Source organism: Patagioenas fasciata, chromosome 2 (genome assembly GCF_037038585.1).
Source record: "Patagioenas fasciata isolate bPatFas1 chromosome 2, bPatFas1.hap1, whole genome shotgun sequence".
Classification (NCBI taxonomy): Eukaryota; Metazoa; Chordata; class Aves; order Columbiformes; family Columbidae; genus Patagioenas; species Patagioenas fasciata.
In genome coordinates, this window is record NC_092521.1 from 111,782,150 (window position 1) to 111,805,475 (window position 23,326).

The 23,326-nt window shown below is 41.3% G+C and overlaps 1 protein-coding gene across 9 annotated transcripts in view; it reads left to right on the plus strand.

Annotated features, from left to right (window-relative positions):
* Positions 1-23,326, plus strand: part of PDE1C (phosphodiesterase 1C) — a 380,734-nt gene that overhangs the window by 258,910 nt on the left and 98,498 nt on the right. For all 9 annotated transcript variants that reach the window (XM_065832649.2, XM_065832651.2, XM_065832652.2 and 6 more), the window contains 5 exons: positions 8,626-8,727; positions 10,163-10,283; positions 14,430-14,511; positions 19,782-19,902; positions 21,524-21,699. In XM_065832649.2, coding sequence (XP_065688721.1) covers positions 8,626-8,727; positions 10,163-10,283; positions 14,430-14,511; positions 19,782-19,902; positions 21,524-21,699 — 602 coding nt within the window. The remainder of the gene's footprint in view (positions 1-8,625; positions 8,728-10,162; positions 10,284-14,429; positions 14,512-19,781; positions 19,903-21,523; positions 21,700-23,326) is intronic.

Here is a 23,326-nt window from a genome sequence, read left to right on the forward strand (position 1 = left end):
GCTGGTGTGCTAGACAGGAAGAATCCTACTCCATGGTCTTTCTCATGGGAGAGGAAGCAACTTGTGGGATGTCACATGGCGCATGGTGCTTCCTGCATGCACTTAAATGTGGTAGAGGGCTGAGCAGTCAGTTCATCTTATTTTAATATAAACATGGGGAAATGAGCCCTTCTCTGGGGACTGGCTTCTAGCAAGCTGATCAGTGAAGGCTCTTCTTGGTGGTCTGTTAAGTCTGAATTTCCTATTTATTTCAACTTGTGGACAGTGATGCGATCCTATAGCTGAATACCAGAAATAAAACTCAGGAACTTACGTGGTTGATTTCAGTCAGTATGAGTGCTGCGGAGGAGTGACCTGAGAAATTCTATCCCCCAGTATAGAAAATAGTCCCATGGTGGGCAGCAATCAGGAACTTTAAAAAAAAAAAAAGTAATCTGTATTAAGGTGTTAAAAATCTAATTTTTTTTTTTTTTTTTTTTAACTACAGCTGGTAATGCCTTGCCAAATATTGGCAGCAAATTACTACTTCCTTTTATGTTGGCAGGGGAAACACAAACTGACTAGAAAGAGAAACCTGAGAGCCACTGTCTGCAAGAAACAGTGAGGCAGCTCATTGGGTGTCCTGCACTGCATAGAAAACGATCTGCTTTGGAGCTTTAACTGGTTTTACTTGGATCAGAGCTAGCTGCAGCTATATCTCATTGGTTCTGTAGTTTCAACGTGTGTCTTGTTGAGGCAATATGCTTCGACCCAAAGTTTCAAAGATTAATGCATCTCTTTAAGAAATACTGTAACTACTTGAGCAAATATCCTGAGTGGTTTGGATTGGTTTTGTTCTCTCTCATGTAGGGCTTTATTATTTTGTAGCTGCCAATCAAACAGCAGCTGCAGAATAAAGGCCATTATCTGGATGTGCTCTAATTCCAAAACATTGTGATTTTTATGTGCTTTTACTTTTGACTGCCAGTTGGAAATCCCATAGGCAAACGTTTGGGAAGCACTGGAAACATCAGCCGACTTCAGCAGGACCTGAGGTGTTGAGAAAAAAAAAACAATCAGCCCAGAGTTTCCCAAACTTGCACTCAAAAATAAAAGCCTCAGTACTGAAGGATGCTTTAGGAAACTATTAAAGTATGTCCACTTTTATTTTTGTAGACATACCTGATAAGTCCCTCTCAGCAAAAGCCCCAAGTGATGGCTTTTGGAAGGCCAATTCTTAAGTGCTTTTTTGAGAGGAGCTGTCACTCCTTTTTTCATATTACTAGTAAAAGAAAATCTGGTGGTCAGTGGATGCTGCAATCCAATCCTAGATGTCTATGTGGATTTATGCACTTTTTTGCTATTCAGTCACCTAGTTAGGGAATGTGTTTTCAGGAAAGAAATGCAGAAAATTAGAGCTACATTTTACTGTTAGAAAATAAATGCACACAGGTTTTGCAAGGAAAGCAGATGAGGCTGAAAGAGACCTTCTGGGCTACAGTCAAGGAGGAAAGAGTTGAATGCCTACTAGTAGTTAGACTATTCTCTCCATTAAAAAAAAAAAGTCTGGTTTTTATTTTTATACTGTTAAATATTTGAAAATCAGTTGAGTTGCTTCATTTTGTGAATCCCATTTGTGCAAGTCATCAACAAACAAATGAAGAAACTATAACAAAACCAGATAACAGTGAATTAAGAAAATGAACTGCAAAATGAACAGATGCTTTCCAAGATACTGTTATAGATGTCTTTTCTGGCACTGTATTTCATTGTTAATTTCCATGCAGTTCATTGAAACAGAGTATGTTTAGTACAAGCCCTTTGCTGTCAAGTGCAGGATTAAAAAGGCATCTGGAAAATGTTTAGCTCCTTAACTGTATATTAGAGTACGGCTTTGGGAAGTAACCTTTAATGCAATACTGACTTTGTCAGTAAAACTGCTTGGGGTTTTATTCCTCAAACAATTCTGAGCCCTCCTTGTCCATCCGTGTTATTCCTTTTGAGATTGCAGTGAGAAACCTTGAAATTTTTGACTGAAGTCAACTTTGGTCAGAGCCTTCTTTTGTACTTAATAATGTGTGCGTGGTTGCTTAATGACACCCTCTTCTTGTAAAAGTTTGTTTCTGTGCATTCAGGGCAGGCACATGTATATTCTAAGTGTTATACCTCTAGTGAGAATCAGCCATTGAAAATGTTTCCTCGAATGTAGTGTTTTTCCTATTCATTTCCATAAGAATAAAGTGCTGAGACTTCAACTAAACAAAATGAGCAAAATATCTCACTCCAGGAGATGATACTGTTGGTTCTTAGCATAGCAATTTAGTGATCTAAAATGGCCTTTTTCCTGTCCCTTTCCCATGAATGCAAGGGGATTTGAGTCCTTTACTGGGATACAGCTCTAAGATGGACACTAATGGAGCAAAGACGCATCCAACAAAATATGCAACAAAATGGTGTAATGTTCTTGGAGGGAAAAAAGGTAAACCATGAAGTACTTATGCTAAAGAGGAAATTAAGATATTTGCTAGACGGATCAATGCAAGGCAAGTATTTAGACCTAGAGTCAGTGTCTTATCATAGCAATCAGTGGTAAAGACACCATAAGACTGTGCTTGCTCATGCGACTGTGCCAGATTCCATGTTTACATGTGAATCATCTGCAGGACATCAGTTACACAACAAAAGATCAAAGCTTTGACACTGGCCACAGGACGAGTGATTCTATTATTCAGCATATGGCAGTCATAAACAAGGAAATTCACTTCAGGTTTTCCTTTTCCTCAGTTGGTTTTCTTGACCCAGTTACCTGAAAACTTGCTCTCTCCACTGAACTGTTCCTTCCCATAATTCTGTAGGGGTTTTTGAAAGCCATGGATAGGTTATCTTAGAATTTATTTTCTAATTTCATACCTTTTAACTTTTTCTCAGTTGTAGGTTATAGATCTGAGAATGTGATATCTCCTTGGCTCCTGGCCTCTGGCCTTAGGGAAGTGTATATTCTACCGTGAGAGAAAACATCTGGAAGTGTAGTGAGAAATACTGAAATCCCTAATTAGTCAGCCAAGCGGTGCAGTCAGGTCTATTAAAAAGATTATGATTTCACAAGGGATCTTCAGTTGAGGAGACCTGCAAGAAAACCCATTCCAATGCCCTGACAGAGCCATAATATTCTCAGTAGCAACCACTTTGATATGACTGTATTTTTGTTGCACAAACAGTAATTTAAAAGAGGACAACTGAGAAGCCTAGGATCTGTTTTACACTCTGCTGCAGATCTCCTGGGTGATTCTGCCAGCTCGCTTTTGTTGGAATTCATTTAACCTAATGTAAAGAAGCAAATGCCTAAGCTTTTTTCTGACTTAAGGGAGCAGGGCAGTACCTCCAAAAGGTTTTGCTTGAAGAGAGAGAGAAATGATGTTGCAGATAAAAAGAAAAAAAAAATCAAACACAAAAACCAAACCCCAAAGCCTCAATGTTTTTACTTAAGCACAGAGAAGACCTGATAATGAAGTCCTTGAGGTGCAGCTAGACTCTCAGTTCAGCATGTTCCCTGGATTGCTGTAACAGGGGTGTAACAAAATAATTGACACCAGGGCCTGCTCCCCACTGTCTGTGGGGTTAAAGGCCTTAAAGAGGAGAATTTTTGACAGAGGAGCTCACAGAGATATTTTTTTCTGTAGAACCAGTTTTCATAGCAAAGCTCCACTTCCCTGTTTTATTCCTACCCTTAAGATGAAGCTTTTTTCTCACACGTCACATGAACTAGAGATGTGATGCTTTTTCTGTGCACACTGGCAAAGAACGCTCCCCTGTGAATACTCCTGTCCTGCTGCTTTGATCACTTAGGCTCAGGGAGCAGGGAAGATAAATGAGCCCATAGCTGGTGTCCTCCCAGACAGAGCACGGGTGCAAGTTGGGGAAATCAAGCTCTGTAGTTTTTTAGAAGGTCTTTGCTGTTCCGGATACCTGAATTGGCAACAGTGAAATGCGTGTGGGAGAGCAACAGGATGATTTTCTAGGTGTTATTGGGTCACGAAAGCCATATCCCTGTTCTGGAAGATGACCAGCCAGACCCAGCCCTGAGCCTTCTTTCCTCCGAGCTGTGCAGCGGCAGTTCCCTCCGCCTGCCCTTGTGTGCCCTGTGCCCATCCCTGAGAGCCACCGGCTGTCCTGCACCGCTTCAGGCACCATAGTGCTGGAGGCAGCCCAGCCATGGTGCTCTGGAGACCCAGCAGCCCTGTCTGAAGTGGATCCACCTCCATGGGTTTCTCTTCTTGCTGGGCAGGGTCAGCCTCCAAGGGCTCCTCTTGCCCATGGGAGCTACTCCTGCTCCTGACAGGCAGCTGCTGTTTTCTGGGCAGCAGAGCCATCTTCAGAGGTTCCCTGAACCTCCTCTTGCTTCTCCAACTCGATGTGGCACTGTCTTTGCTGAACTCTTTTCTCTGAGTGTGATCTGACGGTGGCGCAGCTGGCAGAGCTGTGCCCCAACTGCTGTAACGCAGGCTGGTAATGTCCCCAGTGGACGCTACGGTGGCCGGCATTGTGGCTCACAAGGCCATGAAGTCGCCATTGCGGGGCCATTTTGCTCTGCAGAGAGAAAGGCCACGCCTCAGGTACTGGGCCTGCGCTGTAGCTGCCCTTGTGTGCCCGGGCCTCCACCCTCCTCCTGGTGCCAGGCCTGGGATCCCCTCACGGGACAGTGGCCACAGTGTCCCAGGAGGGTCGGGGTGCGTCCATGAAACTCGAGCCGCTCAGCTCCCTGCCTGTGGCATTGTCCCCGCAGCTGGCAGGAGCCCAGAGCGGCAGGGGGAGGAGAGGGCCTGGCGTCCTCGAGATGCTGTGTGGTGACAGAGGGAGGAGTCCATTGAGGACCATCCAGGTCCTTGGGGCCAGGAGGTAGGGTTTGCAGTCTGAGGAGGGGAAGGCCCATGGGAGATTGTGGTGTCTCTGGTTAGTTCTTACCTCAGCTACCGAATGGATGTTGTAAGATGAAACCAGACCTGGCTTGTCATTGCACAAAGATTAACTTCAAGTCAGTCATGACTTCAGACAAGCATGCAGGAAGGATTTGATCTTGGTTATGGGCTGTTCAGGGGAGTGCTCTAATGCAAAGGGCATTGTAGATACTTGTCCCCTGTCAGTTGATTCCCATGGACTTCAAACAGTGTAAAAGCTGTTGAGAACACAACATGAGCTAAGGAGTACCGGGAAGTGTTTTTCTTTCCTCCACAATGACTACATGACAAACAGTCTGCAAAGAGAAAGAAAAAAACTGACTGTGGTTGAAAGAAAGAAAACTAGGCTGGTGGTGAAGCTGTTTCTGGTGAAGGCTTGCTGTGCCTGTGATGCCCGGGTGACAGCAGACATAAATATGCTACCTTTTCATGTGATGTTCCAGTCCTCTGCTTTCATGACTTGTAGAGACAGAGAAGGCTATACTGACTTTTAAGTTATCAACTGTTGCCTTGGGCGAACTGGTCATCTCTCAGGTGTTTTGCAGTTTCCTTTGTCCCTTTGGCTCAAGCTTTTTTGTCAAGGCCACTGCGCAGACCACATCCTGAGAGGATTGTTTGTCTCTTCTTTGGATTAGATTTTTTACTAGCTTATAGGTGACAGAGAGATAGTGCAGGTGGGAAGGAGGTGCTGAGGAGCACAGTCATTGTCACGTAGTGCAAACTGTTGAGGATGATGGAGATGTCAGGGCACCTTTTCTGTATTCCTACCATCCTTGCTGCCATGATGCCTCATGACCAGAAACAATACATGAGACAGGGTTCGCTTGTCACAGTCAGAGGGCAGATCATCTCCAGGACGTTTCCTTGGCCTGAGTTGACAGGCAAGTTACCGGCATTGAAGAATGTTCTGCTCTGACCATGCTTGTGAATACTTAGCCCGGTGCAACTGTGGCTCCCTGGAGGAGATTCACTCAAGGGCGTGTCTGCCTACATCAGCTTAACATTGATGATAGATAATAGAATTATAATCTTCCTTCCATTTTCATCAGTTTTCATTATTTTTTCTGGGGTACAGTTTTAGGTTACCTGTTTTTTTAAGACTTACGTAATTTGTCTTGAGTCAAAGTAGTAAGGAAATCACTCAGATCAGTTTCTATTAGAGTGTACTAACCTTGATTCTTCACAAACTTCTTCCTGAATACAGAACTGGGTTTGATTCCTTGGGAATAAAGGAGAAGAAGTTATTGCAGAAATAGCAGGGGGTTCTCTGACATTCTAATCCCACTGGTAACACTGGAAGTGAGAGCTGAATTTCCTTGCCTCTTCACTGTATGTCAAAAATAGTAACATTTATGAAGCCTGTGTATTCAATGCTATATTTCTAGAGAGTTTCACAGCAACATGTAGACATTTGAAAGTAGTGCATCCTCTTCTCATATGTCATTTCTTCTTCGAGATTGTAAAATGCATTTTCTGAAAGGTAAAGAAGGTGCAACTATCTCAGTTGGCTTGCTTTTCCTCTGCCTTTATATACCTGTTTCTCTGCTACAAGGGTGGGTGGTTAGCCCAGATGAAAGTCAGATCACTCTGAAAGTATTTAATGTAAAACGTTTTCAGGCTTCTGTGCATTCTGGTGATACCTTGGTGGAAACAGCTCTTGCAAACAGTTTCTGGGGACTGTTTGGCCAGGGCTGCAATGCAGTGTGCAGAGTGCGGCACCGTAACATGTTGTGTAGACTTTGAAGACAATTGCAGAAACAAGGTGCTGAAGCTGGTCAGAGCAAAAGGTAACAGCTGTGTGTATCCCCAGCTCCAATCTGACTGAGAAGCAAAACCCGGAAATGGAAAAATGTCTGTCCTTGGTTCTCCCTGTGATGTGTTTCAGCCTTGTCTCAATCTGGCAACAAATGCACAAATTCATCATCCTCTTGCATTTGACTTTTGAGATGTTTCTCTCATGCATTACCGATGTCCAGTAAATTATGTACATCCACATGTCTTTCCAAGTCACCTGCCGTTGTGATGCCTGATGTTTGAAGTGACAATTAAGTAGTCCTTAGTATTAAAATACTTTACTAATGTTTCTGAATTACTTTTCCTCTCCATTTCAGAGGAAATGATGTTCTGAAATATGTGCAGATGTCAGAGAATGTGCATATGCCAGATTTACATCTACAAAAGGGAAACTAGAATGTGTGTGCTTGTGAGCATATGTACATGCTGGCACTGAAGTCATTTCTTGATTTGTCTGAGTTGAGCCCTTTGCTTTTGCGTTCCTACTGTAATATGCTGCGCACAAAGTATCCCATGCAGACTGTTGTGATGGAGATGCACTGCAGAGGAGGTAGTGAAGTGTCTGCTGTTTCCCAGGAATAATCCCCAACACTGTTGTTCCCACAGCCTAGTCACCCTCTTTTCTTCTAAAACCTTGTTTCTGTGCATTCAAGTTCTCCTGCCCTGCCTCTCTTGTATTGAGAGAAGTTTGTTCTTCTGGGAATGAACCAGAACAGGGAACTGACCAGGACTGGTGAAAAACACAAGATTCAAAATAATTTGAAATATGATTGTTTTCAGCCACCATATGATTATCTTGAATAGTTTTGGCTATGCAACTGATTGTACATAAGGGCGGTGAGGAGGAGGTGGGTGTACTGGGAGAAGTGTGAGGCCAGCTGATGCCGTTTTAATGTGTGTGTAGAACTCTTGGCTGGGGGACATATTACATGCCACCCATGGGACGGGGTAAGCACAGCAGTCTTGGGTTTCTACACAGTGGTGGCCTGGGGCTGGAACTCGAGCACAGTCACCAGAGGCAAGAGAGACATGCTCAAAATAGACCGTGTCCTTCATGAAACATTAATGAAAGGAAGAATGGTAACTTTATTTTTAAATGGAAGCTGACCCATTTCTGAATCTCCCAGATCCTGGGCTGGTGTACTAACCTTGGGCTTTTCTTCCTCTGTTAACCTGTGGATAGCTGAACTGAGAGAATAAGAAAATAAATTTATATTGTGTGCTAGATCAGAATGTTCTGATATTTTCATATCTCTAGGACATCCATATTGTCTTCAAATGAATTTCAACTGGATCCTAAACAAGTTTGCTTAACAAAAAATCATGCAGAAAGAGTTTGAATGAATAATATCAGGGAAGTAATGCAGGTTCTCAAAGTTCTTAACTGCATATAGGTATCATATCTAGTTGCAGATATTGTTATCATGCTGTTTTACCTTTAATCATATGACTAAACTTTCAACACAGATATTGACCAGTTTTAAACAGTTGGACAGAGATTCAGGTTCAAAATTTTGCCTGATTCATGTTGAGGCTTTAAACAGTCTTTTTACTTCCTTCTAAGAATGCCCTATAAAAGAAATCAATTTAAGAGGTTAGTGCTTAATTTAAAAAAGGAGTACTAATACTAACGTGCTCTTCAAAAAACATCAGGGATTTCTCTTAGCAAGGATTAGCCACCTGGCTTAGTTTGTAGCCCACCCACTCCTGTGTTTGTGTAGAAAATCATTCACCCTCTTTCCCGTCCCTGAAAGAGGGATGATGGAAAGAGTGACATACAAAGGCAGAAGTACTGTCAATAATTTGCAGATAGACAGCAAAATAAACTGGTATGTGTCTGACACTGTTTTTTGTGTTTTTCTTTCCTTGCTCCTTTCATCGTGATGCCGTCCAAAAGGGAATTCAGAGCTCTAGTGATCGAGATGGTGTTGGCAACTGATATGTCCTGTCACTTCCAGCAAATCAAAGCCATGAAGAATGCTTTGCAGCAGCCAGAAGGGTGAGTCACTCCACAACACTGTGCAGTGAAGAGCTGCACTTCAGCAGGTGATTTGCCATTGTGTTTGACTTCAAAAGCACCTCTCCAGAGGCCCTCGGTCTCTTTGATGTCCACATCAATTCTCTTTTTGCTGTTGAATTTTAAACGAATTCACTTAGGAGTGGACTGACACCCCCTATACACACATCTCTGTTCCGTGCTGGTGGACCAAAGCTTGCAAAGGTCACCATGTTGGGAAAAGCCTCCCTGTGCATTCCCTTTGTATATCAGGGTAACATCAAGGACATGATCCAGCTGAGTGGCCTCTACAGCTTTAGTGTGACTCAAGGTTATAAGATCTGCAGAACACAACTTATGCATTGCCCTTCTGCACATGGTGTCAGCTGCCATCTCTGCAAGAGGCCTGCTGCACCACCAGGGGACAGATGAAAACAACTTGAGGCAAGGACTGCAAAATAACAGATGGAGCAGTATGAGGAAGGTCATTTCTTCTTCCCAGTACGTCACTGGGAACTGTATTATTTTTGTCTATGGCTCTTCCCAATAATATTCCTTTTATACTGCAGAAAGCTTTGAGTGATGGCCATTATTTCACCCTGGACACAGGTCTGTCCAGAGCCTCCCAGAATTCTATCACACGAGAGTGTGGCTAGCCACTTGGTCCTCTCAGAAGCTACAACTCTTCCAGTTATCACAGAATTACAGAATGGTTAGGATTGGAAGGGATCTCTGGAGATCATCTAGTCCAACCCACCTGCTAAAGCAGGTTCACCTAGAGTAGATTGCACAGGAATGTGTCCAGGCGGGTCTTGCATGTCTCTAGACATGTCTATTTCAGACAGTCAAAAGCTGAAATTAAAAAATGAGGCTACTCACCTCAATAAAGCATTTTTTACTGGGTTCTTGGGCTAGCCTCTCAGGTTATGGTTTTAAGAAATTGCCAGCCTATTTTTTTTCTGTGGAACCAGAGGCAAGGATCCCCTGCTGGCCTCACACTAGTTTGCTAGCAGTGAAACCTTTATCAGTTACTGTGTGAATTCATCAGTGTCCCTGAGATCATGTTGTAACTATTTACTACAGTAAAATGATAGATTAACTGCTCTTCTGAGCTGCATAAAACACAGCCCAGCTGAAATGGGAAGCACAGCAGCTCTTCAGGCCCGCTTCTGTGCACAAGCAAGCCTGGAAAGGAGCTCAGGAAGGTTGAGCAAAGTTTCTTTTTGCACATCTTAATGTCTCTTTTACAATAGGAATGGTGAATGTTGAAGAAATTAGACAATCTTTCATAGTTGTCTGTTTTTATGAACACAGAAATCACTCCATTAATATCCTTGCCAAAGATTCTAATGACCTCATTTTCCTGCTTAGGTGCGATTTTTGTCATTCTCCGTTGCAAGAGCATACAATTCATTTGTTTGATTCTTTGGGTTTTCAGAATCGACAAGCCGAAAGCCTTATCACTGTTGTTACATACAGCAGATATCAGTCATCCAGCCAAGGCCTGGGATCTCCACCATCGCTGGACCATGTCTCTGCTAGAGGAGTTCTTCAGACAGGTAAAGCTCAGGAAATTCCTCTGTATTTCTGCAGCACAGAGGGAGTGTGTACAATTGGGAAGGAAGTAGGAAAATATGAATACAGATGTTCTCCTTTTTCTCAGATTTATACAATAACCTCTTAATGACACAAAGCTTTCTCATCTGGCACCAGTACCACTGGCTGTTACGCCTCTTGGGAAATTGGTGTCTGATACACCACGTTATCTACGTAGGAGAAATCGTAATTTGGGAAACTAATATGTGTTTCAATTTATTCTATTTAGCTGTAGAACCATAGAAACCACGTTTGAGTAGCTGTCCTTTCTAAAACTGTACTTATATTGTTGAGGTAGATGTGAAAAATACATTACCCTTACTTCAGATGAAGTGAACTGATCTAGTTGATAGCTCACAGTGGGCCACCTGTTGACAGATCCACAAATCTAGACAAATCATTAAGCTCTGTGTGATAGCTGTAAGCTCCCCAAGTGACTAATTAAAAGCATTTAAGGGCTGCGTTTAAAAAAAAGGCAAAAAAAAAGCACACTTAGTAATGTTTAAAATACTTTTCACCCATATGAATTACTAAACTAAGCAGAAAACTGAGGGCTTAGTTTCCCTCCAGAGTTCAATGATTTTGTGCTTTGTAGTAAATCTGAACGCAAAAAAGAAAATGCAAAAATATACGACAATTTTTTTAAAGTTCTGATATTTTTTTAAATTGCATCTGTTTTTAAAGGCATTGTGAGAATCCCTTTTTAATAAGGACATTGCAAGAATTTGCTTTGAAATGAATCCTTTCATTTGTTTTTTAAACCCAGAATGTGTTTACTAGGTAGAAGCAGGTAGATCATACCTGCAGCTCTATTGCCACACAGGAGGCTCATGCAAGTAGGATGATTTTCACATACATTTTAGGCAAAATTCTGTGCATATTTATGCTTTTCTAGCTCAAAATTATACTAGATGTGTTAAAATTCACCACTGCTGAGTCCCCTAAAGACTGGTGAGGGAATTAAGATTAGCTAGATATGAGACCACAACAAAGCGAAGTTTTGACCTATTTTACACATGTAATAAAGACAAAATTATTATTGTGTTTTTTCATAAGAATAGTTTTATTTCAGCCAACAAATCCAACTTTAGTTCTGAATGACAAATGCATCAGCTTTTATCTAAAGCTTTATAAAACTTGTATTCTAGTTCCACATTCAGATGAAGTGTTAATTCCGTCTTCAGGCCAACCCTTAAGCTTACCACGAAGCACAGACTTGTGTTCATTGAAGTTATTTAGTACTAATCAATAAAGACATCCCTACCAAACAGCAGAAGAACAACCCACACTCTTCTCACAAGCTGGGAAGTTCCACTAGCCAGAGGGGACCATCGTGCTAAGAAAATTGCTGGCCTCAGATTAGTTATTTATTTCCTTATGCTCTTCACCTCCAGACCCTCCCCTGTCTTTTCCTGTTACGTGCTCTGCAGAGATATAAAGCCTGACGTAACCTATATCAGTGCAGGTCCTCAGCCATGTTGGTTTCAAAGTCTTTTGTGATGTGACACAGTCTTTCTACAACAAGTAACCATGCTGTAGGTGTGAGTTATGCTTCTGAGTACAATACTGTTCTATTACGTTCAGCAGTTATGATGAGCAACTCTTAAAGCAAACATCTTGCATGAATTAATTTGTTTTACTGATGCACTGTGGCTAGCTATGAGGGAGCTGCCCAAGCAACTTAGAAGTCATCAAGTATCTCTCTGAGCAGTCAGAAAGGCAGTTAGGGGTTCCTTCCTAAAGAGAATTCGGCACTGAGATTTTTAGGAGGCATAAGGAGGAAGAGAAGAATGATGGTTAGGTAAAAACTGGCATTGAGAGATGGTGTTCCTGAGAGATGCAGCAGACAGTAAAGGGATGTTACTTGGAAATGTTACTGTGTTTTGTTTATGTTTTGCCCTGATGTTTATATCAGGGAATAGCAGACTTGTAGCATAGAGCAGACTTTTTCTACAGTAGAAGAATACTATTGCTTGTTGTTCCACCCAAAACTCTAGCAGAACTTCTGCCCCCATTTCATGTATGTTGTATTAACAAAAAGAAGAAGAATTAATCTCTTCTTATGCCTACAGAGTTTTTTTTCTGATAAGTTTGCTGACTATTTTAACTTCCATTTGGCGTTAGTCAGTACACTGGCAAAAAGTTCAGCACAGTTGAAGTGAGCTGCTTATTTAAGGAATTGATTCTATAGTATATTTAACAGGTGATTTAAATTTGAATGCTCAGTGGGGAGTATTGCAACTATGTCATCCTATCTATCTTCTCAACATAAAGCAATATGTTTTAAAGTGACTGAACCAAGTTAAAGAGCTTTTTGAGAATACACAGCTTGAAAAAAGTGGGGTTATAACACTTGATCTTCTGCACCATTTTGTGATGTTAGAAAACAAATTTCAGTTCTGAGGGCTGAAAAGCATGTTTGGACTTTTGTACTTAAACACTGATGTGAAATGTTGACAATGTCAGAATCATGGAATACCAGGCTGAAATGGACCACAAGGATCATCTGGTCCAACCTTTCTTGGCAAAAGCACCGTCTAGACAAGATGGCCCAGACTTTGTCCAGCTGAATCTTAAAATTGTCCAATGTTGGGGAGTCCACCAGTTCCCTGGGGAGATTATTTCAATGACTGATTGTTCTCAGCATGAAAAATTTTCTTCTTGTGTCCAATTGGAGTCTCCCCCAAGAGTAACTTGTACCCATTACACCTCATCTTTTCCATGTGATTCCTTGTAAAAAGAAGCTACCCTTTAAATACTGTAACATGGTGATGAAGTCTCCCCTAAGCCTTCTTTTCTCAAGGCTGAACAACCCCAATTCTCTCAGCCTTTCCTCACATGGCATCTTCCCAGTTCCTTCATCATCATTGTATCCCTTCTCTAGACCCTCTGCAACCTGTCCACATTTTTTTAGTATAGCAGGGACCAAAACTGAACACAGTATTCCAGATGTGCCCTGGAAAGCATGGAGTAGAGTGGAATAATGACTTCTTTGTCTCTGCTGGTGATGCGCTGCTAGTGCAGCCCAGCATCGTGTTGGCTTTCCTTGCCGCAGCAGCAGCACACTGGTCACTTCTTGTCTACTAGGACCCTCAGGTCCCTTTCCAGAGAGCTGTTCCTCAGCCGGGTAGATCCCAACCTGTGCTGCACTGTTTTCCCAGGTGCAAGACCTTACACTTGTTGAGCTTCATAAGGTTCTTCTTGGCCCACTCTTACAGCCTATCCAGGTCACCCAACAGCGTGACTCTTCTGATGCATTCATTTCCCCACTCAATTTGGTGTCACCAACAAACCTCATCAGGGTATGCTTGATCGCATCATCCAGATCACTTTTGAAGATGTTAAGCAGTGTTTGGCCCAGTATTGATCCCTGAGGGACCCTACACATGACAGGTTTCCAGTTTGAAAAGGAGCTATTTACCACCACCCTCTGGGTGCGACTTGTCAGCTGGTTCCCCACTCACTGCAGAGACCTCTTGTGTAGAACATAGCACATGAATTTCTCTAGAAGGGTGCTATGGGAAACTGAGTTGAAAGCCTTGGAGAAAACCAGGTAGACAATGTCCATCGCTGACCTCAAATCAACTGAACAGGTTACTTTGTCATAGAAAAATGTCAATGTTTCCTTCAGAAGAAAAAGGTAATCTGCATCTGGCCAGCCATAATCTGTGAATTCCTTATCTGAAAGACTAAAAAAGACATGCAAAGAAGTGCAAGCTCTGAACGAGTTCTGACACTGATATTTTCTCTTTAAAGGTTTCCTCTGAGAACTCAGTTCTGCTGGGTTCTCTGGAGAACTGCAGTAAGAAGCATTCTTGTACTCGAGTGGGATTTTAGTTAGTGCATAGAAATACCAAGGACGCAGAGAAAGCTCTGAAGAAAAATTCACTGAAATCAAGAAGCTTTGTTCACCAACTTCTCCTTGGACTACAACTTTTCCAGCTAGACTCAAATTCTCCACAATTTGTGTTTAAAAAAACAAAATCCAAACCAAATTCAAAGCTTAATTAAACAAAGTAAAATAGGAGGCCTTTACAGTCATGACCTAAGTCAACAAAGTGTAATGTATCTTGTCTTTTTCTAATGTCTTCTCAAATTTTTTTCTCCAGGGTGACAAAGAAGCAGAACTAGGGCTTCCTTTCTCTCCACTGTGTGATCGCAAGTCTACTATGGTTGCTCAGTCTCAAATAGGTATGTCCCTTTTGGTGCATGCAAAGTAGCATCTTGAAATCAAAAACTTACTCATCCCTATAGGGCTAAGATTGTGATGATCTCTCATCATCTGGAACTAGAGGAAATAAAACACAGTGGCGTATTTTCCCCAGATCAAAAATTCAAACTGAGGAGCTGTTGTATTTATGGTGGTGGTTTGATGCAGTAGCCAAGTTACCTCTGATATGTCTGCAAAAATGACTACAGTGCCTGGTTATGACACTACTTCATGTCTTTCTAAGCTGTGTAGATAAGGTGCATGGGGCAATGTGTTGTGACATGAGTATCATTGGTGGATATGAAAATGTAATGTCAGTACCTTTGATGACCTGGGCAAAACCTATTGTGTGTTTTCCCATTTATTCCTCCCACTTTTTCCCTCCCAGTGCTTCAAGCCAACCGATACATTTCACTGAAGCCAAGTAAATAGCAAACCTTTTTCTGCTCCACCTGGTCAGAAACAGAGATCGTTTACAGACTCACCAACAGCTCTTTCCTTACCACTCCTCCAAGTTATTGACTAAGAAAGTAGGAGAATCATGAGGCAACAAGCCTGGTATTTGGTGAGAAAACAAGAGGAGCTAAGTGAAGGAAAACTCTTCTGGAGGCTGGGAGAAAAAACAAAGACAACAATAAAGGTGAATTTGGGGGTGAATTTTTGTACCTAGTAAACAAACGAATTAGACCGAAGAATGTGATCTAATCTCAGCTGGAGACCAGGAAGCCAAATGGAATAACAAAAGAAAGATAACACAGACCGTAAAAATAAGGATACTGAGACCAGCAGCAGAAAGAGAGGGAATATATTAAACGAAAACAAAAAATTTGAAGTATGAAGTTTCTCTCAAAGAACAAGGCAAAGTTATCCCTGAACCTAGGAAAGTTCAGACTCATATCTGTGTCTAAGAGACATTTCTGTTTAAAATTATTTTGTTGTTACTGTTAGTCAAGCCATTCTCTGAGGAAGCCCATACCAGATTTTTCTGGCTTAGGAAGTTTAGACAGTTCAGCCAAGAATCTGAACTTAAAAATCCTACCCAAGCCTGGCCTGGTTGCCAGACTTGTAGCATTTACTCCTCTGCAATGGTAACCCAGAAGAGTGGGAATGTGTGTAGAGCACAGTGCAATGGTGTGTTCTGCCAAGGGCTGGGTGGAGGGCAGCAGCAGCAAATTTAAAGTGCTGCATTCTCAGGTAAAACCCGTGTTGAGGGCTCCTGGGTACACTACACCTACTGCTGTGCTGTGGGAGAAGATAACCTCTCTCTCTCTCTCTCTCTATCTCTCTCTCTCTCTCTCTCTCTCTCTCTCTCTCTCTCCCTCTGGCTGGCATGGAGGGAAGCACATGTAGAGACTTCTCTTTCACATCCCTGCTAACAGCTTTCAGATGATGTCCCTCACTCTTTTCAGAGGGGTGGTGCTTCCCATAAGGTCCCTCTACGGAGGGACCTGTGTGTGCTTGGAAACAGTTTTCCTTGTCCTCCTCTTTTGTGCTCCTTTGCTCAGGAAGGCAGGAGAGCCAAGAAACTTCTATACCAATGCCCCTTGTGTCAAACCACTGCAAAAGTAATGATGAATTAAACCATCACAAACACAGTTCCACTTTATGAAAGAGGCACTTGTCAGTATGCAAAGGCAGCCTTATTTAGTCATACACTATTTGTCATTTTATTTGATTTGTGCTGTTTAGTAATCCATTGACAGTAATAGGCTATTCTCTATAAATCTTGCCTTCTAACATTGTAAAATTTTCATTTCTCAGTCTGCTGCACATATTGACAGTGTCTTTCTATAAAGTCTCTTTTGTTAAATCAAAACCTTTTATATATTCTGGCTATCTGCTGAAGTAAGACTTTCAGAGTTATAGGCTAGATTCTCAGACAAATAATCTGTTCCCATTCATCTATTTACCTGATTAATAGCCATAACAAATTGTTCCCTGGAATAGTAATTACTACATTTCTTTGCAAAAGTAAGTTTTTATTCAATCCAAATTGTGCTATTATCTGCAGCAAACAGTTTCCACAGTTAAAAAACCTCTGTCCTTTGTGAAATAGAATTGTGCTCTTGGTTCTGTCAGGGGCAGAGCTTAGGAATCCTGTTGTGTTGCCTCAACTTGTTCGTAGTTGTGGATTTGCTGTTCTGAGATCACTGCAGATGCAACAACAGTGTGCAAGCATTTTCATTAACAAAAGATTCTCACAAATGCAGACTGAAAGTTTTGCAGCACAGATGTTTTCCTTGGAAATGAAGCAATCTAACAGCAAAACCTTATTCAAAAGAAAGAATGTCCCACTTTCCTCTTGTTTCAGTTTGAGTAGAAATTGCTCAGTATTTAAAATTATAATTAAAAATGCCTGAATGTCAAGTAATGAACCTGCATTTTAAAACCTATTAATATTAATAATCAATTTATCATCCTTTTTCTTCTTCAGTGGAGTGTGGTAAATATTTCTGTACCACAGTGAAGTATAGATATCAGGAGAGATTCATGTCCAAAAGTCACACTGCTCATCAGAGTGGGGGAGACAAACAAACTGCAAAGGAAATGGAACCAAGACTTGTATTTTCCTGCAAGAATATCAGGAGTTAAAGCTTCTCTGTCTGTCTCAGACTGTAGGAAGCTTGTTTGACTGGAGATCATCCTTTGTCATTGTCCTCTTTTGCAGTTGACAAATGTAGCAACATCATTTTATTTTTATCCTTTGGCTAGCAAGAAAGAAAATTACAGCTTCAGAAAACATTGGATGGAGACTGATGAGTGCATGCTGATGATTTTTGTTTCTTTTTTTTTGTTTGCTTTTGGTGGTGGCCTTTAGGGAAACTGTCCTTAGCCAGTGTTTGCTGTCGTGATGTTCACAGGTGGAATGAATGAACACTTGGTACATGCCTGGAATCCACCCTCAGCATGCAGTGTTAATTGGTAAAATCATCTTAGTCACTGAGGTACAGAAATATTTACCATGTTCATTCTGCTGAAGAAGAAAAAGGAGGATAAAATGGTCATTAGCATTAATAGGTCTTAAAACCCAGGTTCATTATTTGATATTCAGAGTTTTTAATTAGCAAACTAAATCACCATATTTAAATCACAGTGCCTTTAGGTAAGAAGAGAGAGAACCCGGTGGGTGGGTGTCACTTGGGAATATGATGTAAGTTACATAATTATTAGTAAATCGTACGTTTTGTTTCTACTATAGCAGATTATGTTTCCCAACTTCATTATAATCCCCATTTTAGGGTAACATAGTTGAATAATTTATTCATGTTACAGGGAAAAGGGGACAAAAATGCCACTTATCAAAGAGAAGTTCTCCTAGGTCTTCGAGTTTGTTTACCAGTGGTCCCTCGTGCTACCTCTGCATATCTTTATTGATGAGATGCAGGACTTCTACCAGGGAAGAAGCCACTTAAAACTGGACCTTGTGGTCATGTGCAAATGTTGAGTATTTCAGGAAGCAGATCCCACCACCTCACTGCTGAAGTTAATGGCACAGTCATATGTCTGATATCAAAGATTTGCATGCCTTTGGGTTGTTAGTGGTGATGGAGCAGATGGCAGCAGTCTTATTTGCCAAGCAGAAGTGAAAAGGTGCAATGGCTTGAGTTTCTTTGGTCATTAAAGTGTAAAAAACTTTTTGAGTGAAAGGGAACAGAAGAGACATACAGACAGGCAGACACACACACACATACATATGTAATTCAAGTTCTCATTATTCTCAAGATTCCTGTGGCACACATAACACTGTTCTCAGTCAGTACATTTTCCAGTGTTTTAAAAAATTGTATTAAGTTTGCTGAGATTATCTGGGTTGTGATCTAGAACACAATTTCCTGTTGTGGCTTTATACTGCATACATTTCCGATTAACTCTCTGGGAGGAAGGCAGTTCTTTTTCCCCTAAATTTGAATAGATAAGACTGTCTCAGAGTTATGGTTTCAGATGTTCAGATAAGTGCATATTTTCTCCAGATTTACAGAATGTTAGTATGAAATTCCGAGAACTTGCAAGTAACATTTCTAATTTGGCTAGGCATGAAAACACACTTAATTATCCATCCTTTTAGAAATTTAACAAAAATCAGGGGAGGGAACTGGAACTAGAAGGATGCTCAGCTGCTTTGCGCTCAAAACGTGGATCAAAGCATCTGTGAATTCAGGTGCCTGGCCCATGTGGTCTCTTATCCTTTTATCGTTCTGTTACCACCTAGAATCACCAGAGTTTGTCATAGAAACATATCACGACCCAGTCAGAGAAATGACAATACAGGATATTTCAAAAAGGTGGACCTAATTTCAAAGCAGAATGTCTTGTGACCTGCGTCCGTCTTTTTGAAACACCCTGTATTATGAATGTATAGTTAATAGTTGATGATTAACAAATCTTTAAAAATTCTAACAGTAGGGAAAGACCTGAATCCAGATGTGCCTTAGGAGGGATTAAGGACACCATTGTTTTCTTGACTCCCTGCAACACTCAGAAATTTGAACATACGAAATAGCCCTTGCCCCAGATGTGAATTTAGGGGAAGGTGTAAAGTACTGTAAGCTCCTCATTCTCACATATTTTCCATGCAACTTGAATTTTCATTCGTCTCATGAGCTCATGGCCACAGGGCCATTCAGTCTGCCCTTCCCAACATTCAGATCAGAGCCATATTCATCTCTGCCAAACTACTGAAGCAGAAATTATTTGGCCCTTCGTATTTTTCCTTTCCTTATATTAAAAAAATGTGGGGAAAAGCATCTAAATCTGTTTTATTATCAACAAGAACAGGCTGGCTAAGCACTGAGGAGAGAATATTCACAGCAATCCACTGATATGTAGTAAAGGCAGTTTGCATGTAACTCCACACCAGCAAAGCTTACCAGTGTTATTACTGTTACATTAATTTTCTAATTTTAGGGAGTTCATCTTTGAAACTGGGTTTTATCCAAATCTGCTGGGAATTTGGCTTAAATATCACTCTCCTCATATAAAACAAGTTCTGGTGCATCTGTTTATGTTCTGATTTGCCAGAGTTTCTTTCCAGTGTTTAAGTAAGTACCTTTTGTTGCAGGCTGTATCCAGACTCTTGGGTCAGGGATTAATGTATAACTCTGTTTTCCTTTTCTAATATTTGCCTATCCCTCTTTTAAGGTATGATTTTTCTACTCTGTCTTTTACAGTGTGGTTTTCTGCAATCACTGAAGCAGTGACTCCACATAAATCCTCGTCTTGCCTACTTGACTCTCCTTGTGTTTCTGCTCAGGTTTCATTGATTTCATCGTGGAACCCACTTTTACTGTGCTGACTGACATGACAGAGAAGATTGTGACTCCACTCATCGACGAAGCTTCCCGCTCTGGCATGTCTGGGTTCAGACGTTCCAGGTGAATAACCATGTGCCCCTCTCCTTCACTCTGCATGTGCTGCCATTGCTCCCAACTCCCCCAGTTTCCCTGCAACAGTGTATGTCTTCCATGGGGCTTAAAGCCACATAGACAGTGACGAGGCTGGTGAGGGACCTGGAGCACAAGCCTTATGATGAGAGGCTGAGGGAACTGGGGTTGTTTAGCCTGGAGAAAAAGGAGGCTGAGGGGAGACTTTATCGCTGTCTACAGCTACCTGAAAGGATGTTGTAGCATGGAGGGTGTTGGTCTCTTCTCCCAAGTAGCAAGTGATAGGACAAGAGGGAATGGCATCAAGTTGCACCAGGGAAGGTTCAGATTGGATATTATGAAAAAATTCTTCATGGAAAGGGTTGTGAAGCAGTGGAACAGTCTTCTCAGGGAAGTGGTGAAGTCACCATCCATGGAGATGTTTAAAATGCATATAGATGAGGCTCTTAAGAACATGGTTTAGTGCTAGATTTAGGTTATGATTGGGCTTGATGATCTTAATGGTCTTTTCCAACCAAAATGATTCTATGATTCTATGTCCACATTGCTGGCACTGCAGCTCACCTTGTGATGTGACTTTGTTGCAGGGAAACTCCAGTCTAAGGGGAAGAGGCAATGAGGGAGGCTGGCATGAACCTGAGCTGTGCCTCCAAAGGCACAAATGGTTGTAGCCATGCAATCAGGTGAACTTTAGTGCTCTCTTAGTGGCTCATATCAAAGAGAAGGTAGAGGGAATCATTGGGAGACACTCATTTCCTCATGTCTAGAAGCATAAATAGGCTTGAAATATGATACAAAAGAGTACTGGAAAGTATAAGCAGACTTTAGTGACAATATTTAGGGTTACACAAAGATGTGAAGTACCTGGAGCTGGGCTGTAAGGAGTCTTGGCACATTCAACCTGCTCTGCTGTTGTAGAGAAACTACTCTTTTAGTAGTTTCATGGACAGGGCATGTCTTGGGATTCAACTGCCATGTGGCTAGTGCTTCCTAGAACAGGGTTACCAAGTCAGGATTCCCTCTCCCAGGTGGCTTCTTTACTCAGGCTGTTATCTTTCTACTACAGTTTTCTTGCCGCTTTTATTAAAATGTGCACAGTGAAGTGTTCATCCTTGAAAGATAACTGTAGAGTCTGTAACTGAGTGGCTGATTTCAGCCTCAGTTGTGATCACCATGCCCTTGGCAGAAGTTGGAGTCCTGTCCTGTGCCTAATGGCTCCCACTGGTGAATTTTAGGAGGCTGCTCCTTTCACATATTTGATTTGTACAATTGTTTGGCTCCCCAATGAATATTTAGGGAGTGAAGATGTGCAACAAAGGTTACAGCAACACGTTGAGTTGTTCTGTTTCTTAGGGACTATGGATACCAAAAAATAAGCAGGGAAAAACTGCCTTTTGTTTCTAATACTGTCTCAGGTTGTGCAGTTTGCTTTAACATCGGTTGCCCTGGGTGGGAAGGTAGGTTGAGGGATTCAAGCTTAGTTTTTGTTTTTGTTTTATTTTTCTGGTTGACTCTGTTAAGTCATCTGGACTTACAGTCATTATTTCTTCTTAAATTTATTTGGGTGTATGGCATGCTGATTTTTTCTGTGTTTTGTGATCTTGTGCCCCAGTCTGAATAGCATTAGTCCCTCTGAAGTTAAAAGATCAAGTGTCAAGAGCACTGGCTCCGAAGGAAGTGCCTCACTCAATTGTTCCATACTCACTGTGGACTTCAAGTGTTTTAAAGCCACCTGGACTGAGGTGGTGCAGCAGAACCGGGAGAAATGGAAAGCACAAGCCACCAAAGGTAACACCCAGGTTTCTCAGTGAAAGAATAAAAATTCTTTCGACTTCTTCTTCAACCTCTTCTTCAGCCAAACTGTTCTCCAAATAAGGACTGTTAGTTTGAAAGAATCTGCTTTTCGAGGTCAACAACCTACACTGAGTTCAGAAATATAGGAATATTGTGACTCATCTGTGCCTTATGCTCTTCTAATGTGGTGTAAGTGCACAGAATGAAAAGAATGTGGACAATGGGAGGAAAAACAAAATTGTAAGGGACGTCCCCTGAAGTCGTGAGTCAGACTCAGGGTGGGTGCAAAAATAGCTGGAACAGCATTTGTAGAGATAGGTTATTGGTTGTTCACTGTTAAGATTGAAAGAGGCATGGATGATAGTTCAGGGGAGAAGGACAGGATATTCTGGATTCACAGCTGTTTTTGTATTTCTAGTGGTAACTTGGATAACGAATTGGGAACTGTGCTGCAAATGCTCATGATGTCATCAGTCTGTGAGGGACTGCAAATATTTCAGAAGAATCTGAAGGCCATGTTGGTTGCAAGTTGACCAGGGTTCAATATTGTCATGCTATTGAAAAGGCAAACCAAAACAAAACAAAGAAAAACAACCCCAAAACCAACCAAACAAAATCCCAGACTAAACAAACTCACAAACAAACAAAACAAACAAACAAAACCCAATCAGACTTTGCTTCTATGACCCCTCTGGCATTCTTTGTGACTTTCCAGCAGTAACCAGGCCCCTACAGCAGTTCTGTGCCCAGTTTTGGCCACTGCAGTTAAGAAAACATATGGACCAGTTGCATAAAATACAGAGTACAGCAATGCACATGATGATAACTGTTGTTTACAGCTGAAAGCAGTTTTCTGAAGACTACTGTAGCTGCAAAATAAGGAAACAATTTTTTTTATTCAAATACTCTGAGCTGTTAAGAGGAAAAAAAAAAACCTGACAGGGGATTATGAACTGATAATAAGTTAGGCGTTGGCAAATCTCTGTTTTTGGAGATCTTTCGGAACTAATGGGAGCCATTTGTTGAGAACAACTTGGGTATAACTGCCCCTGGCCCACAGGGGCTGGATAGTTGCCCAAGGTCTCCCTGAGACCTTGAATGATTTAGACCAGCTTTGAAACAAAAAATGGAGGAGTGTATCACTGTTTTGTTTTTTTTTTTTTTTTAATTTCGTGAAACTGTGATACTATTTCTTCTCCGGGCTGAATGCTTGTTACTCAAAGCCTTATTTAATGGAGATTTTGTGTTTCATGTAAATGTAAAGAGTTTGATTTTAATGTATTATGTGGCCTTGGCTTCAGGGCTGATGGAAGATTTGGTGTAGTTCTCCTGTTTGCCAGAGCAGATTGTTCCTCTCCAACTGAAAGGCCTGTCTAAAAGTGCAGGAAAGCACCTATTATTATTCAAATTAAATTTTCCTTTGTGCTTAAAACTTGCCATTCAGGAAAATCCTTTCTAGGCACTCAATGAAAATGAAAATAAAACCATAATTCAGTATCTGCTTATTTGCCAAGGGCACTTTTTTTTTTTTTTTAAATTGGTATTTACTATTTCATGGTTCTTTGTGAACCAAACAAATTAAAGCTAACCAAACAGGCAAAGCATTTAACATGTTCAGTGT